This window comes from Toxotes jaculatrix, chromosome 23, assembly GCF_017976425.1.
Source record: "Toxotes jaculatrix isolate fToxJac2 chromosome 23, fToxJac2.pri, whole genome shotgun sequence".
NCBI classification, from domain to species: domain Eukaryota; kingdom Metazoa; phylum Chordata; class Actinopteri; family Toxotidae; genus Toxotes; species Toxotes jaculatrix.
Genome location: NC_054416.1, coordinates 7,111,744 through 7,130,968, shown reverse-complemented (window position 1 = coordinate 7,130,968; position 19,225 = coordinate 7,111,744). Strand labels below are relative to the sequence as shown.

The following is a 19,225-nucleotide window of genomic DNA, read 5'->3' as shown; positions in this document are numbered from 1 at the left end:
GGACATGCTAACATTTGCAGATAAACACAATGAACACAATCTATTCCTTAAAATTTTCCTCTTGTGTTTTTGGTTTTATAAAGTCACAACCCTCATATCTAGAAAATCAAAGCCTCACAGACCTGCCATGGCATTAAAGCTTCTCACAACCAACACGTACACACGTACTGTCATCTATTACTGTCCACAGTAAAAACTCTTGTCTGGTTTGAGCATAAACACTGTAACTTTCCTTTTCAGATTTTGCCTCCTAAATGGCAAACTAAGCAAACAAATCACACTGGTGTATAAGGGCATGGGAAAACCACTGATTCCAAGGATATCTGAAAAATGTATTTGCAGTGCAGATCTCAGTGCAGATCTCAGATAATTTTCTTTCAAAACTGCAACCACCCACAGGCTTCTAAAGCTCCAGCTGGCAAGCAATCCTGAGAAGAACAGATTCTACCCCAGCAGGGGCCATAGGGATGCAGCGGGAGAGAGTAAAAGAAGCTCATTCTGTTGATTAAATTTAGTTGATTTAGCTGCTTGGCTTCTCCAGGGTGACTTGGAGCTCACAAATTATCAACTTTAAATGGTGGATCTTTACTGAGATGTTCACATTTGCTACAGATAGAATTTGTTTTAGTACAGTTGCTCAAAATAAGATGGATTCCAGCCTCTAGTTAACATATTGATTTTGTGATCTTTAAAACTGTTTTACTTTTCTATCCAGTGAGTTTTATGGCTACCTGCAGAGAATGGGTATTGCACAAGTAATTGCTTTCCATGATTTCCATTATTGAGAGTGCACATAACTATAAAAAGCTTTAACAATTCATTGTCAAAAGCAAGAAAATGTATTTTTCTGTCAGCATGTGTTTTTTAATATTATAATAAAAGCATATTTTTGTAGGCAACCACACATTGTAGGACTAGTTCCCGCATTAATGCCAGACCATAAGCATATAAATGAAAAAAGTAATGTAATTTTTGTCAGTACTTACTCATATACTTTCAGCATGTAACACTGGCTGTTCAAAAACAGAAACTCCCAATCTGCTCCATAGTCTATGGACAGCTTCTTCTGTAGATCACTGGAGAAACAAAAATAAATATATTAGATCAGAGGCAACAAAAGGCATGATACTCAGGCAAACATTACACTGGTGGTACAGTTTTAAGCAAATCATTTCAGATACATGTTTTAAAATGACCCGAAACTTGTGTTATTTAACGGTTTTAGCACAAAATCTGCAGAACAACAACACAAATGCTCCCTTTCAGGTGAAAGAGATTGTTTTTGAATGTACCGTACGTGAGCCATTTATTGCAAGTCCCTGACAAGCGGCTTTAATAACTCCTGGATGACTCCTAACTGTGCTGACAATGTAGCTTTATTTTCCTTGCTGCTTTCAGCGGATGACTTCTTGGATAGTGTGTTGATGAGGTGGCCCTTTAAAGCCCATTTCTATGCAGTGTCTCCAATTATCTGAGCTGGTGAGAGCTGCTTTTCTTCGCTAATCACAAATAAGGAAACTGAGCCCTATCTCTAACGGTGCACGGGCCCTTATTTCCATATTCATAACCCAGAATTGCTAATGGGGTTAACAAATGTTTAGGGAGGGTGATTGTTTCGCTGGGGGTTGATAAGGTAGGGTAGCACAGGGGGATGATTTGGGGTCAGAAAAGCAATGCAGGTTGCATAACTGTGTGTGAATGTGATTCTCAGTAGGGCAAGGGTCATAACACTCGTGCACAGAGTTAATTTTTCCGGAAATTGCCCTTTACAGCATGCTAAAGGAATAAAACGTATGGACTAATAAGGGAGTGACTTTAATTTCTCGTTCCAAAAGGTATGAAAATACAAATGCGCTGGCACACTGCTATCTACACACTGATAAAGGACATGGCCTGAAGAGAGCATGCGGGGAGACAAAAAACATATCTAGTTCTCCAACACGCATAAATGATAGTGAGTAATTTGACCAGGAGCTATCTAAGCAAGGTGGACTATGAAGAAATAGAGCAACTGAAGTCATGCCAGATATTTTTCCCTCTTTTCCCCTCACGCTGGCATTTGTTTAGGGGGAAAATCTTGACCTTTTGGTAACTGCCATCTCTGTGGCTGGCTCTCCTCTCTCCCTACTGTAATGAACAGTTTGCAGGCCTAAGGGCCACAGTAGCTACTTATCAGCTAGTGCTGGCTGGCTCAGAGCTCTGTGAAAACATTTGAGGGGAAGGAAAAGCATGTAACAGGAATTCTCATCCAAACCTGCTCAGGCATTTTTCCTCTCAGCTGTTGTAAGCATGTTGGAGTGTGACTGTATACTGAAATGCTAGGAAGTAGTTAGAGGTCAAAAAGAATGATATAGAATCAATTAAATGTCTTAATGCTGTATCTGAGGATGAAATATTTTCTGGATGGAAATGTGAGTATGCAGCTAATTTGCCACTTTAATTTATGCCATGTCCATCTCTTTTTAAAAAAAAAAATCCACCAAGAAGTTTGGATTATTCATACTAAGGCAGACAGTCTTATGCTCAAAGTAAGTTAACAGGCCTACGCACCAGAGCACAGTAGGCAACCGACTGCGTTTGCTTTTCTTCGTTAAAATTAGCCTTAGGTATCACACAGTGCAAATTCATTACTGTGCAGCTTTCCTCACTACTTTAGCACAAACGGATGTTGTCTATTTTAAGGCCTAGTTACATACCATGTCACCCTGCTTACAATAGCAATGTGGGAAGCAAATGCATAGTCCATACAAAGTGAAAAATGTTGAGGATTTAGCCACAGATATGTGACAATGAAAGCAAACCTCTGCTTCTATTTATTTGTTATCTTTCCCTTACCTTATTTCCATGCTGACTGTATCATAGGCCTCTTCTACCTTCTTCAGATTGGTAGCCTCCCACTTTGCAGCTAGACAAAACAGAAGGTCAGACAAATTAACAATGCAGAGTTGTTGCATCTCAACAGCTGCGTGTTGCCAAACAGTGGGCTCTTAATCTAGGCTGTTATATCTAGGACTGGGAGAGGAGCAAGGCTGCATATAAACAGAAAAAAGCTATTTCCAGGTGTGGTAACTGGCTGCCGAAAGGCCCGCGGGCCTATTAGTCTCTTCACACTGACAATTGTGTTAACCAAGCCTGAGAGAGAAAAGAAGTCAGAGGAAGTGTGAGAGCAGCAGAGGTGACCACAGCGATGATATGTTTGTCTCTCTTTGCCATACTAGTATGTTCCTCGCATGACAAGATGTCAGACTCTAGTGGAAAGCAAGAGAGCTTCAAACTTCCTTTAAGTAATTGTGACAGGTAAGAAGACAAGGAAAAGGAAAACTGTAACTATAAAGGAACTGTAAGTAAGAGTGTATATGCTGTTCTTTTCATGTGGTGAATCCCAATGCAAATCCTGAAAACAGTTGATGCGTCTATTGGTATTAGTCTAAAAATGATCGGTCAAATTAATTGTTAATCAATAGAAGGTTAATCAACAATAATTTTCATATTTGACAAAAATCGTTTAAAGCAGCAGTAATGAGTTTTTTTGTACCCTTTTGGGCAACGGAACAAAATGTAACTACGATACTGACATATTATAATCTTAGCAGTTGCTTACTTGCATCCAGCAGATATGAAGCAACATTAGCAATAATTTGGAGATGTGCTTCAATTCTGTATTTCTAGCTCTAGTTGGTATTATGAGCTTAAAAAGTATTACATTTCCAAAATCCAGACGGGATCCAATATGGCTTAATGTGAATTAATAGTGACGTGGGTGATTCCTGCACACACACCCAAAGCTACACATTTATCCAAATGGACAATGCTGCAGTCTCAGTCAAGGTCCAAATGTTTTAAGATGCCACCACGCTCATATACATACACACCAACAGGCTGAAAAAAAATAACACATGAAATATATGAAGTATATTAAAAATATCTCAAATATATCAAAAATATGCAAAACAGATGCCCATTCTTATTAAGCGTGACATCCCATTAAGTCATTGATTATCTGTTGTGGATCACATTTCAAAATTGGCTGACAACACAACATAACATAGCAATTGTTTTTTTTAGAGTGAACCATATCGACCACAGTGTCTCTCATTGCAGAATTTAACATGAACAAAGGAGCCGGGAGCCTCACGACAGAGGAGATGGTAGAAAATAGAAGTGTGGAGAGGCTGAAAAGACTCCAGTTTAATTGTCTAGTGCTGATGGACCTTGGGATTTACTGGGGTTTCTGGAAGTGGACAGGTTCATCTCTGTCGTCGAGGTAACTCTCGCCGGGCCCCGGCGCCGTGGCAACAGAAAGGAATGTGTATGTGGTAAGGACTGTGTGGGAAGCTGTCACAGCCCTGGCCTGAATACCAATTAGCATGTTCCTTGCATGTGGTCTCAGCTGGTTGCCCATAAAGATACCCCCCACACAATTCCCCCAGCACCTATTTCTTGCCGAACCTAGTACAGATGTGGTGTGTCCAAGAGGCAAGCTGTGATTTTCCATGCTGTAATGGCTATTTTTATAGCACCAAGAAGGGGAGATCTGTCCCTAACCCACCCCCGATCCCCTCAAACTCCTTCAGAAAATCACAGTCATACACACAAAAATGTTCTCTCCAGCCCTCTCTTGCATACTCTCAGATTCCTTCTAATGCCCTATTTCTCTCTCTCTCTCTCTCTCTCTCTCTCTCTCTCTCTCACAGGCACACACACACACCAATCATCAGGCTCAGCAATGACAAAAGGAGACAGAGAATCCCAAGTGGGTGACATCTGACCCCTTGCAGCAGCCCAGTCATATATGGAGAGAGTGGTGATGGTGAGGGGGGAGCTGAGGAGGGAGCAGAAAGACTCAGGGAAAGCAGCCAGGCGTACAGAAGTACCCAGAGCAGGGAACACAGGGCGAGTAAAGCCTCTCGAATGGTCTCTGCACCAGTCAGACCGACATAACCTGAGGCCGATGTACAGTGTACCAAAAAGACCTCGTGCTTATGGTCTAATGACTGCAAGGATTAGATTATTGGTCATACGGTCAATGGATGTCATGGCTTCACAATCAGAGCAAGCATAAATGAACTGCGCCAGCCTGTTTTCAATGTACTCGTGCTTTTGTTAGTGTGCAAATTAAATATAATTAGCATAATGCCTCACTTCAATAATCGGACCCTAACAATTGTTTATTGTCATGCATAGGATGAGTTTTATTATACTGACAAGAACTTCACATCGAAGCAAAATTGACCAGTGGATGACATTTTCCTTTTCAGTTAGTTTACTGTACTTCGCTTTTAGCACTAGATGCCATCAAGAGGGTTGTTAAATCACAGAGGCCGTGTACAAAAATAGAAGAGGAGGAATACACTGTGTAGTATATGCCATCTTCTGTTCGAAGTCTCCTGTGCATACATACCTTGAGCCGGAGACCGGAGATGCTCTGTTTACATGCGAATGGATCAATAGGAAAGGCAATTTCTCTGCAGCTCTAAGAAAAGAAGCCTGGGAGTCAGTGCAATGAGCACCACGGCCATGCTTAACAAAACAAAGGCAATGCAAAAGGGCCACCCTTGAACCTCACACTCACACAAGCAACAGACACCTTAAGCAAGATTATGTCAACTACCAGGCACATGTAGGAGTCTGCTTCGCTGTCTGCAAAAGGCTGCTCTTTAAAATAAAGACTGGCAGCGAGCTCAAGCTTCCACATTGGTTCCTATTCACTTTCCTTCATAACCTCTTTTATTCACCGCCATCTATCATCCCCTTCTTACTTTTCATTTTGACTTTAACATTCTCCTCGCCTTCAATATTTTCAGCATGAGCTCCTCAGAGTCTTTCTGTCACCCTCATCTCTCCCCCGCTCCAGCTCCATTTTCTCCATTTCCCTCAGTTTTTCTCCTCAACTGACGAACTTGTTCTGACTGCAGAGTGGGGAGTGTGTGTGTGTTGGGGGAATATAGGTTGAGGACTCCTATAATGAAATGTTTACGGCGGGCTGTAACAATGAACAAGAGGCCTCTCAGGTACTGTCAAAAGGGTTGCCAATAGCATTAACAGCCACCTGCTGGCATTAAACACGACCACCCAGAGGTGCAAATTACTCTTTTTGGTTTTTTTTTTCTTAAACGACACTGTTATCAATAATACACCTAACAAAGGTAATAAAAGAGGTGTTAAATTATAGAAAAAATATTGAATATTTTCATTTTCATTTATAAAAAGCATTTTATATAGAGCATTTTCAAAAACCAAACAAACATTTCACTGAAATACAAGGATACACTTCCATTTCCTTATGTTCCTCGCTTCATCCGCCCAAATCTCACAAATGATTCTGAAACTGTAGCGCAGGCTGCTGGGAGTTGAGAAGAGGTCAATCTCGCCCCCTGCATAATCGTTGTGTTGGAGTGTCTGATTGTATTAGAGGTGAGTGAATAACAGTAGCTGGCAGAAATAGCATCATGTTTTGAACTATCAGTGCAATTCATAGCCCTGTGACTGACTCAGTTTGTATTCATTCTCCCACACTCTCCTGCAACTCTCTTTTTTATCCACAGTGGTTGAAGGACAAGTGCAGCACCACGACTAGGACGTACTGAAATTAAGAATGGGTCCATTCACTGCAGAACTGCTATTATACCAAATTATATAAGCCAAAACTGCATATGGCGAGCATCAGTGGCCACAGTGAAAAGATTACAGTCAGATGTGATGCTTCACATGCTCAGAAAAAGAATGATGCGTCATCTGGTATACGTATGACCGACAATTATGGTCAATCACTCAGGCCATGAATCAAATGTTTAAAGTGATTTGTCAAGAAGAAACATCAAAACTTTCCTGTTTTCTCTTTTCTATATCACTTTAGTTTAGCCTAAAGACTACAAATATGGAAACAGGTAGCCTGGTGCTGGGGCTCCTGAGTTTCCAGTCTTTATGCCATATATAATAATATCAATCTACTCAAAATAAGCATACTTCTCAAAATGTCACCCTATGCGTTTCAATCATGTCCTGTCTTAACTTTTTCTGTTTCAGCTAAATGTGGGATTGCAGATGTTTTAAACCCAAATAAATGCACGACTTATTGCGATTGTGAGGTGTTAATATGTGATAATAATGGAATATTATTCATGTAATAGCAGTAAAATGCACGTAAATGCAGCAGTCAGACTCTACTGCTCATATTACCATGATGATGCGTAATCACTATTTAACATTTAAACGGAGAAGGGGGCCCAATGAACAGAATAAACAGTCTGTGTGTGTGGTGTGAGTTCACTCTGCAACAACTGGGTGCTGTTTATGAATATGTATGATGTAACAAACGCCTAGGAGCTGACCTACTTCTGTGTCTCCTCTGCTCATGACTTGGTCCCCTTCCGGGGTAACTCTGTCATCTTGCAACATACTGTAATAGCAGGAAGCATGCGACTCTCATGTACAAATCAACATGCTCCCTTTTTGATGGTTTTCCAAGTGGTGATCGCTGTCTGCTGAGGGAAATCGCTCAGTAGGTGATTGTACATCTGTAGGAACAGACAGGGTCTGGTAATGACAGGTTGTTCACTCATTGCATGCATAATGACAAGACAGTTTTGACAAGTTTATCTTTTTTGCTTGCCTAAAGGCAGATGTTAGGATCAAAAAGGGAGTTATGTTAAAAATAAATAAATAAATAAACGACTAATGTTTGAATGTGTACTCGAGTAGTCACGTGACGTGAATACAAGGAAATGCAGGAGATGGAGTAAATGCGTGATGGACAAGTACGCACAGACAAAAGCAAGCTCTCGACATAACTGGGGCTGCACACTGGAGAGTACTCGTCTGCACCATCTCATAAAATATCTTTATCTGGGATCATCTTGGTACGGTGCCAAACACTGTTAGCTTCAGGAGCTGGGAAAGAAAAAATCTATTTCAGACAACATAAGAGACAGAAAGCTGGCAGCTGCTCAAATCAGACTTCCAACATTTGATAAGTGAAAATGGGCTGATTTGGTGTATCCCTCGAATGGTTGCAATCCAATACATTTCCTCCCGTGGCTATCAAAACACACGAACAAGGGTGAGAGAGGGTGAGAGGCAAATCGTTTCAACCTCTTAACAGCTTAATGGAAGAAGAAGGGAGATGTACTAGGAGCTCATTCTATAGCAAAAGGAAGCTCTGTACGCTTTTTCACCCTGCTCCTCTCTTAACTCTCCCTTTGCTCCTTCTGTCGAACCAGCACTCAAGGTGAGCACAATTATGTCTCAAGGACGCGTTGCCCTCAGCCAGGGTCAGAGGTCTCACCGAACACCACGTTAATGGCAAACCCCTCCTGCTTAACATTTCACATCTAATTTGGAAAGTGCTGAACAGAGCCTTTAATTAACATCAGCCCTCGCCAAGGTTTGTAACCTGCCAGAGCGCCAATCCCTGTGCTCTCTTACACACTGAAGCGCCGCTGCCTCACATGCCAATTCATTTGTTGAGTGCTGAGATGCTTTGGCTCAGAAAAGCTCCCTGGTCACCCCAATGTGAACTGAGGGACATGTTGAAGCATTTGTATGTGGGAGACAGAGGTGTAGGAGTGCAATTTATGTAGAGAGCTGTCATGCCAGGATTTCTAAGACAAGATGCTTGTTAAATAAGCAACTAATTTAAGTTCAGCAGCAGAATGTCGATGGAGAGCATTGCACTAGATTATTATTACTGTTTAAGAGACGTGCATGTGTCGATGTAATTAGATATCAGGCATGAAAAAAAAAATAAATAAATAAAAGTCTACTGCTAAACATAACCATATCTGGTCTTAAATTCCTGTCTGGAGCTATCTCTCTCTGATACATGGCTACCAAGTCCATGCAGCTTGACTATTTTTAGATATGCCCTCATATCTTTACATGGAACCTCACTAAATTAGATCAAAGTGAGCCCAGCTTCACAGCACCCATATGTTAATCTGTTTATACTTCTTAAAGCAGCAACACCTAAACAAGTAGTATGAGAAAATTAACACCCTGGACAGCACAACTGGAAATAAGCTTGCCCCGTCAATGACACAAGAGCCTGTCACAGTCTGAGTCATATAACTGTGTGCAAATGCTAACAGGTTCTCACACTGATCTACACTTATTTTTGAGCTTTACCAGGCTGTACACAAAGTTTTCTCTAAGCTTATGGCTTTGGTCACACGGTTTGTTAGCATTTCCCACAGTGTTTTCAAACAGAGGTGGGCTTCACTTCACCTGAATCACTGCCAATCAAGTAAACCATTAATATAAAAAGTGAATAGAATAAAACATTAACATTCAGGGAAAGAGAGCAGAGCAAATACCAGATATTTAATGAGCGTCATTTACTTAGGCTGTCAGCTACTGACTAAAATCATCACGAGATGCATGGGGATCTTGGGAGCTTACCACCTCAGCTTAACAGTCTCCTGGGAAAAACCCTGTACATCCCATAATTTCATGAGGTGTTTGTGAGCAACACTGAAGACTAACTTTACTGACAAAAGCGGTACAAATTAGATGTTAATCTTAACTCTGCCTTCCTGGCATTTTACCATTACTGGAATATTTTTTTTTTCTGGAAGATTAGAAATTAGAAATGTCACCATGTCAGGAATCGATAATGAAAGTGCAAATATGAACTAAAGGAGTTTGTGTGATGTTGAAAAAAAAATCTTTAAACTACAGCTCCACCACTTCCAGTGACTAAAAAGCACAGAACGTGGGTGCACGCTGCCGTCCCGCTGAGAGCAGACAGGACGCAGGCGCAAAATGTGGTCAACCAAAAATTGCTGTGCGCCGCTAGACTGCCAGTGACACTCCCCTTACTGCAGCGCACACTGAGTCACCAAAACACTAAACAGGGAGAATCCTCACTGCACCTCAGGAAAACACCACTGCGCCTGCACGAAGCTAGATCCCATAAGCTCGAGCAATGACAAATCTGCTTCCTGATACACATTTAACTGGCAGGATATGAGCCGAGTATAAAAAAGGTTGCTCCTGAGGATTCAGAAAATGGATCCAGAGTGGCAGTTAGCAGCTTATAATCTGTGGCAGACATTGGCTCTGCTTGCACTAAGTGGTTACTGGGCAGCTCAAACTGCATCGTGGCCCAAACCAGCAGCGTTAGCACTGCGGATGGCACGCGCTCTGCTAGAAACAGATGAGGTAGCACAAAGGACAGAGCCGACAAAAGCAAATACAGTCAGCTGTAGCTCAGCAAGGACCAACTGAAATAGGACCAGTGATGATAGCACCACGGACAGCACCAGTTTGCTCCATCTAAGTCAGCACCATGGAGAGCGCTTGCTGAGCAGGCACCAAGGAAAACAGACTGCACAGAAAAGGCTGGGGTAATGGCTCACTTTGCTGCATCTACTCAAACACAATAATGCTGGTTTAGGCACAGATTCAAGGCTGTTCTCATCATGCTGTTTTTTTTTTCCCCCGTCTTGATTTGCACCGAATCTGACTAGAGGGCCCCAAATTTGAGGCTTTGTTTGAGATCCTTAAACTTGAGCCAGGATCATAATAGGTAGTTAGTAGAAGTGACATTGGTTGTTCAAGCGCTTTCAGGGGACACTGTGGGAACAGAGCCCCACAGAAGAACTTATCCGTTTCTGTACAGGAAGTGATTTCTGTAGACACCACTGCACTCTGAGCGGTGCTATGCTAATGTCTCTCCAAGTCAGGGCTTTTCAGGACATGTCAGACAAATTAGAGAACTAAAAGGCGAGAGAGAAAGACAAACATGCATGCACACACACACACACACGCACACACGCACACACGCACACACGCACACACACACACACACACACGCACACACAGAACTGTGCACTGAGATAACAACAAAGGAAGCCTACGAGTGTGACAGAGGTAGCCTGTAGAACAACAGAGAGTGAGGGGGAAGGGTGATATGGGGGAGGGTGTCTGTCTGTCTGTGTGTGTGTGTGTTTCTGTGTGTGTATGTGTGTGCGCTAGTGTGTGTTTTTGTGTGCATTGGGGGGCATTAAGAAGCCCGGGAGATGTTTTTCTGGAAAGTGGCTGGTTTGGAGAGGCAGCAGCTGTTATTGGACTAAACTGAATGTCACTGACTGCTCAGTAGCGCCACTATCAGCACAGTGAGGGCGCTGCTGAGCAGCAATGACCTCCACCAGCTTCAAGGCCCCTGAAGGAGGGGGTTGGTGGAGACAAGCCTGTTGACCTACAGTCTTCCCACTGGCAAGAGCTCTTTGTGAATATGCTGTACATACATAAATATATATGTGTGTGTGTGTGTGTTTGTGCGTGTGTGGTCCTGACATACATCTCCGCCCTGCATCGGTCTAATCGGGGGGAAAGAGGGAGAGGGGAGAACGACAAGTGTGAGTCAAGTTGTCACGCTACGGCTGGCGATACACTCCGGGATAGCTCTCACCGGCCCTGGAGCGTAGCTCTTTATAGCAGCAAGCCTGGTTCTGACACACACTCGCAAACACACACAATGAGAGCATGATGGCACTACACCTGCATTTTAGCCAACAGACAAGTCTCCAAACAGTAGATGCTGCTGTATAATGCATTACTTATCAAGCTTCCATCACTTTCCACATCAATGATACATAACTCTGGACCATTCTTCCTTGATTTACAGGCCTTTCAGTGAAAATACCAAGCTGTAGGCTTGTACAGTCAAGTAGGATTGTATAATTACTGTACCTTTACTTCATATTATTCATGATGTAGTCGTGTGAGTGCATTCCTTTTCAAAATGCACAAATGCTTCAACTTAACTATGCTATCTTTATTCTTCAAAGGAGCTGTTTTTATTTTTTTCACACTACATTTCAAGACAGACCCATCTGCCTCATTTACTTTTACAACCATCCTCAATCCCCATTGGGATGAGCGTGTTACCTCCTTCTCTCCTGGCAGTGTCACAATTATCATCAAAAGCCGCCTGTATGTGCGTGCATATGTGTGTTAGTGTGTGTTAGTGTTGGGAACAAGTGTGGACAAAACAAATGGTGAAGCCAACACCAAACCCTCTTGTGTCAGTTAATTATTTTCAGCGCTCCAGATGCTGTCGCTGACTGAAGACACAGCTTAAGACTTTGCTGAGGGCACTGCTTTGTGAAGGCGCGCCGGCCCTTTAAATAATACTAGAACTAAAGGCGAGGGATGGGGCTCTGGTTACCAACACTGATACAGCAGACGCAGCCTGATGGCAATTATTTAGACGTCCACTTGCTAATTATAATAGAGGATGACAGGTGCCCAAAACAATTTGAGCGCAAACCGCCTGTGAGCTTCTGCGTGCGGTTGTCTCTGCTTATGGTTCGAGATAAAGATAGCCAAGCCAGTGTCTCCTCAAACAAACGTCTCTTTTACTTCTCAGCTGGGCTCTGCTGCTCCTGATTCTTTCTGATGAGCATGTTGTTACTGAGATGCTGCGTGTTGGTGGTTTCATCAGTTACCTGAAGCTAATTGTAATAGACCTGGGAGGTATGAAGCAGATTGTAAAAGGCGATTCACTTCCCTACCGAGATGATTTAACAAGGCTTCGATTTCATACGCGTTTTGACATTTCTGAGGAGATTTACATCAAATTGTTTTAGCCAAATTATGTGTAATCAAAGCTGGGACATGGGGTATGGGGTCAATTAGAAGTATTTAGTTTTGTTTAATCACTTTTTGTACACACTCAAAGGAACTTTGCCTTTTAATTTGTATATTTTGCATTTATTTGCATTTCCTCTAACAACTGAGATGTATGTATGAAATGTACATACATGTATTGATTTGTATTCATGCTACTTGTTGGTTGAGCAAACAAAATCTGAACTGACATAGCAGAACAACACAGTTTCCACACAACCTTCCTCCTTGTCAAAACCTGGTGCTTACATTAGCCACAGTTGACACGCTGACAGTTCAGTCAGAGATTCAGGTGTGTTATGCTACAACCAGCTGATGTAGCCTCAAGCCAATGACCTCAAGTGGAGATATGGAATGGGCTGCAGAGATCTAGTGAGCTGACTTCTCTCTAACTTCACACCCCCAGATTTTTTAACTTGTAGTCTCCAGCCCCAACCCAAGCTGACTCAGCTTCCTCTGGAGCCATAAAAGGCTTTAAACAACTGTTTTCCCATATGCAGTAGTACTTCCCGACACCTGCAACAAAGACAGCGAAAAACCAACAAAACAAAAATACATTACTCATTAATTTGTGTATAAGTGCGTCTCAATGTTGTGTAAAAAAAAAAAAAAAAAAAAAACATACTGGAGCTTTTTTTCCCTGCATCTTTCCTTTTTTCTTTCAAGGCCTGATCAAATCCATCCAATCATGTGCTATCTACTTATATCCCAAAAGCCCTCTTCACTGCCACACACCCAGCATCATTTAACATACATAAAAGACGCACAGCCACACACACCCTCTCATACAGCTATCAGGTCTAGGAGCTGAGGGGAGACATTGAGCCTTCCCATGGGACTGAGGAAAGCGGGGGGAGGAGCCAGTAGGTGGTAGAGGGTATATCCAATCACTGAAATCAAGGCAGTTGACTGGTGAATAATGAATATAAATTGAATGCTCTTCTCTGGCATCGCAGTGCGTGGCTGCGGTGAGTAGGAGAGCGAGCTGATGCACAGCTGTTGACGTGATGGGGTGATTGTGGGGTGTGTTTATACACACTTAAGACAGGGCTGTATTACTGTCTGTCTGTCATTTTGCCTGCTTCTCTCCTTTATTGCTTTGCTGTGTGTGTGTATGTGTGTGCGCTTCTCTGTCTGTGAATGAGGCCTATTGACATCCTCTACTGTGACCCTCTGACTCCTGACAACTCCAATCAGTAGGACGAGTGGGAGGCGAAGGGAGGGGGTGTGAGTCCACAGTGAACGGTTATGATGAGGGTGTGTGTGTCTATGAGAGGCCTTATGTGTGTGAGAGAGCGAGAGACAAGAGAGCTATGCACGCAAAATGGTTGCAATCCACGAACAGGAAGTTCTCAAGAAGAGACAAGAGAGCTTTTTTCCACTTTCCATGTGATAAATAAATTTGTATCTGTGCAGTGTAACATGAATGAAGACATTATGTTCCCGTAGTAACAGTAGTGGCAGGTCTTGTTTCATTAAAACAATAACAAAATCTGTGTTTTTATTGCCATAAGTAATAATAAAACTGCAACACAAGAAAACACAAGAAAAAATTATAAAAGAAAACTAAGTGAATAAATATTGTTCAAGGCCTCCACCTGAAATAGACAAAATGTGGGGGCTGTATTTTTAATAAAAACCACTACTTGGAGACAGAGTCACTGGCTCTGAGTGCAACATCATACAACATGTCACCTCCTATTAAGCTGGCAATTATCTATTAGCACCATTGCCTGCACTGGGGTTTGTGAGAGTCACATGCCAAACAGTGTGACCTGCCATTTTCTATCAACAAGGTCCAGATTTAGATTCCACATTAGTCCCTACATGATGCCAGGCGCCTGTGTGAATGAGAGAGAGGAAAACCGTTGCACTTTGCTTAACACAAACACAATCCCAGATGGTTTTCTTCTCCGCTCAAGAGGAGAGCGAACCCGACGCCATTCGCGCACACGTATGTGTGATTTTTAACACACACCCCAAAAGGAAAAAGGAAAAAAAACAAACAAACAAAAAAAATGCCAGTACACTGTCAGCCTCCTTCAGCCAGTTAAGCCACTTGGAGAACTCAGGCTCCCATTACAGTTATCCTGCCAGGTAAGAGTTGTGTGGACAGCAGCAAACATGGCTACAAAGAATGTGCAAACATCTTTTAACCTGTTTGGAGTAAATGTGTTGGGGTTGATCACAACAAGACAATTCAGACAGTGTAACAACTCATAGAGTAGTATAGTACTACATCGCATTATATTGATGGTCAGGAATCCCAGCCATAACAAAACTAAGAGTCTACAGCCACACTAGCAGCTCTGTGAGGCTGTACTTAGCCACAGCAGAGGTTTTACCTAAATGCTAACATGCTCACAATGACAATACTGACATTCTGATGTCTAGCAGGTATAATGATGATGTTCATCATCGTAGCTAAGCATTTTAGCTTGCTAACATTTGTGAATTAGCACGTAACACAAAGTACAGCTGATGGGAAGAGCACAGTGTTGGACAAACCAAAAATTTCACCTGATGATGGCTCTGGATGAAAAATGATCATGTAAGTCATTACAATTCATCCTGAGGGGAACGCAAATGTGTGTTCCAGATTTTATGGCAATCAATCCAAAATTTGACATAAACGTCAACTTTCTAGAGGAAAAGTCATTAAGATTCTTCCTCTGGGAACCTTTAATCTCTGTACAAAATCTTGTGCCCATCCATCTAGCCAGTGTTGAGATATTTCACTGGATAAGTGAAAACTTTCATCTGCTGGCGGCACTAAATGAAAAGTCAGGGGATCATTACCATTCATCCCCTTGGCACCATGGACACTTGTACCAAATTTGATAGTAATCCATCTAATAGCAGTTGGAAGATTTCACACAAAAAAAAAAAAAAAAATCAAAAATGGGGACCTACTAATAAATGTCTGCAGAAAACTTCATGGCAGCTCAACCTGTAGTTGTTGAGATACTGAACCAAAATGATGAACTGATCTTCGAACACTGTCATCCAATGAGCCACAGCGCTGGCGTGGCTAAAAACTAAAGGAAAAAAGGACTTCTTTGGCTTAGTATAAAAACCTTTTGCATGACATGAAAATGGTAACCTACTGCGAGAGTTACACCTTAATTTATTCCTGCTGATCTGCATTAAAAGAAAAGTCTGTACGGTGTATTAATCACAGCCAGGTGCATGCATCGATGTATGTATCAAGCAGGTGACATGTTGAATGGTATTTAAATAGACATGTTTCCAATTTATACAATTTAAAAGGTGACGAATTCTTCATGCTGCTTCATGTTCTCACATTTCTCTCACAACACAAAGAAAAAAATGTTAGCATGCTTGCTGAGCACACAAAAGCCAGGCAGCCAATCTTAGTAAAGATTGAAAGGGCAAAACATGAAGGAATGTGATTTATGCTTAATCTGGGCGCTCAGTTTCATAAGGCTGTAACTGCACTTTCATTTCACGGAGTAGTTTGTTACTCACAGAGAGCCTTGTAAAAATCTCTGCTTCATGCAGTGATATAGTAAGGGTACGTGGGACTCGTGGCGCACCCCCCGGTCTGCAGGTAGACCTGTTTCACATTTCTATACAAGTGAAATTGAAGTGTGTTCCATTCCAGAGGTCCTTCATAAGAGGTTTAATATATGTTTCAGCCGCATGACATATCAGCCAATAATAGGTTTTCCGTTGTTTACAACCAAACATGATTTTTTTTCCCTTTTTCTCTGCCAACACTCGCAGCCTTTTAGGCACTCTTTCATAGGCACGTAAAAAGCGTCACATTATAAATTCCCTGGTCTATTATTACCTTTGCAGTAATGACACATCCCACACAGCCAGTGCCAAAGAGCTCCGCTTGGGAACAGGCCCAAGGCACTATGTTACACCTTGCTAACTGCATTGTAGTGATTGAAATCTGAAAACCGGGTGCAAGACCTCGTTTTTCTTTTGCTCTGCATGCCGCACTCCCCTCTTTCTGGTTTTGCTCATTCACTCACTTGCATGCTCTCTAGCTTTTGCTCTTTTCTCTTTAAGATTCAAGATTCAAGAGTCTTTATTGTCATTATGCGAACATAACAAAATTTTGCAGAGACTCCCGGCTTTAAGGCACACATATAAATAAATAACACAAATACTTATCTTAGGCATTCTAGGGCCACTCTGGGGTCATCCTTGTCTTCAAGAACCAACTAAATATCATGAATAATAGACTTAAGAATGATTCTCAAGTACACAATTATCTTGTAGAATGGCACTTTATAAAAGATGTAGTTTTGGCCTTTAACAATATGATAACAATAGACTGCTTTAGATACAACCATGCAGAAAATCCTAGTGCTTATAGAGTAAACTGAAGAGAACACTAGACCAACCAAAATACCAGAATTATTATATATAATTAAAAAGGGTCTACTGGTTCTGCAGCACCTTTTGTAAAATGCTACTATACTGTGTTGCATTATTTGTGATTCCCCTACCTCTGCTACACCATCTAATGCCCCTTGCATTAATTTCTCATTCATATGTATGTACGAACATGTTTTGAAATATAATATCAGTGTGCTACTGTATCCCCTTGGCACAAGTGCAAGCAGCCACTGTAAAATGTGAAGTAATCAACTCTCAGCTCAGTGCATGGGAGAATATTTAGCCCCTCAATACACACTAGTCTGAAAGACAACAGCATAAACTGCACAGATGTGATTGACTTGCCTAATCCAATTACATTAAGAAACCGTTGTTCATTTAAGATGTACATTAAGCTCCAATTTGAAGAATATTCTCTGATTAGCAGACAGCAACAAACAGACTAATTGTTGTGCCTGGTGATTTGTGCTGCATAACATGATTCATACACTGTCAATCAAGCTCGACTCCTGGACAGAGGAATGCACTGTTGCTGTCAATCGCTACAACCCCAAACATGCAAATCGGATGGGGGCACATCTTCACGTATAGTGTGCAGGGAGTGTGCATATCAGTACATTGAGCTCACTTACATTTGTTTATCCATAGTTGTATTTAACAGCCCTGACATTTACCAAAATTGATTTCCTTCACAGCCTTGCATTTGTTTGAACATACAACGGCGATGACTCTGTAATCCCATTTTAATTAGAAAGATGTAGTGAGCACGCTAAGCTCACGCGCTCTATTCCCCGCAGTGATGCCACACTGGCAAGGAATCAATCACCAAGGCACCGGTTGCCAGGGCAACGAACAGGGGGCTTCTGCACTACTGTCTAAGTGGTAAATGATTGCCGGTGTAACTCATTGGCGGATGTGAGGAGTTTTTATCTATCTCGCTGTCTCTCTCACTCTCTCTTCTCTCTCCCCCAACCCTCCTCTCGTCGCATATCCAGAGAGTTAATTAAAAGCAGCCAACATGAAATAAATCTAAATCTGAGTAGAAATGAAACATACAGTACAAATTGAATTCCCACGTCAAGGGGTTTGAGGTTGGGCGGATAGGTGGGGGGTGGCAGAAAGGCAATAGTAGTGAAAAATGAATATGCGGTGTGAGAGAGGTGTGAAATGAAGAAAAACATACACATGCCTGAAGAGGCTGGTGAATGGGGAAAGGTAGGGACGGGTGTATAAAGACAGGTGAATCCAGAAGAAGGCATCAGTTTACTCATGTCAGATTTTAACTTGGACCCTCATTCTGCTTAGTGTTCAGGCTGACACTACTTAAACCACAATCTACTCTTCATCACTCTTGTTTCACCTACACGAGCACTTAGATTTTTTTTTTTTTCCAACTCTTTTCAATCTCTGGTGAGACCACAATCATGGCTGGAGAGCAATCAGACACCAGTTAGCACAAATGTGATAATTTAAAATACAAACAATACAGTTACATGTTAAACTGTATTGGTTCTTGTGTGAGCAAAGCCTGAAAAACTGAACAAGAGTGAGTTAGAGCTACACATAAGCAAATGCATTTCACATTCATAAAATTTAATTAGTGATATGATATTGTTTACGACAAATATACAGTATGTAACTAAACTAAAATAATGTGAATATGTTAAAGAATTAGGCTGGTGTTCAAGCCAGTTGGTTCCTACTGAAGACGTACCTGTTTTAAAGTCATAAATATAGTGTGTGCTTCTTATAAAAGGCTTAGTAACTTTCCTAAAACAGCTGAGCACTGTAATTTGTTGCAAACATTACTCAAACAGTAAATAGTATATATGTTGGGAACTATTTTCAGCTGTGGACTAATACACATCTGGGGCGACAATCAGTATTTAAGTACCAGGACAGTGTATTGTGGGAGAAATGAAGTGGTAATGAAGAAACATGTCACCCAGTGAAAAAGTGTTGCTTACTGATGTGTTTTTAATAGTTTTTGGTCCAGTAATAGTCAATAGCCGGGAGTCTGTACTCATACATGTAGCCGGGAAGATGAACATTAATGGGCTTTTCTCCGGCCTGAATTTTTTCCTATCAGCCATAGTGTTTACTACCAGGCTGTGTGCTGTTACCAAGAAGCAGCATGCAAGTATTACTCTAATTTACCTTTTTTTTTTTGTGGAAACGTTTTGAAAACTAAAAAAAAAAAAAAAAAAATTCAAGGTCATTC

At 41.6% G+C, this 19,225-nt stretch overlaps 1 protein-coding gene across 1 annotated transcript in view; it reads right to left on the bottom strand.

Annotated features, from left to right (window-relative positions):
* LOC121177536 (glucosidase 2 subunit beta-like) overlaps positions 1 to 19,225 on the bottom strand; it is a 107,495-nt gene that overhangs the window by 31,968 nt on the left and 56,302 nt on the right. Inside the window, exons 11-12 of the mRNA XM_041031866.1 lie at positions 2,836 to 2,905; positions 987 to 1,076 (exon numbers count right to left, since the gene is read on the bottom strand). Of these exons, the coding sequence (XP_040887800.1) occupies positions 987 to 1,076; positions 2,836 to 2,905 (160 nt within the window). The remainder of the gene's footprint in view (positions 1 to 986; positions 1,077 to 2,835; positions 2,906 to 19,225) is intronic.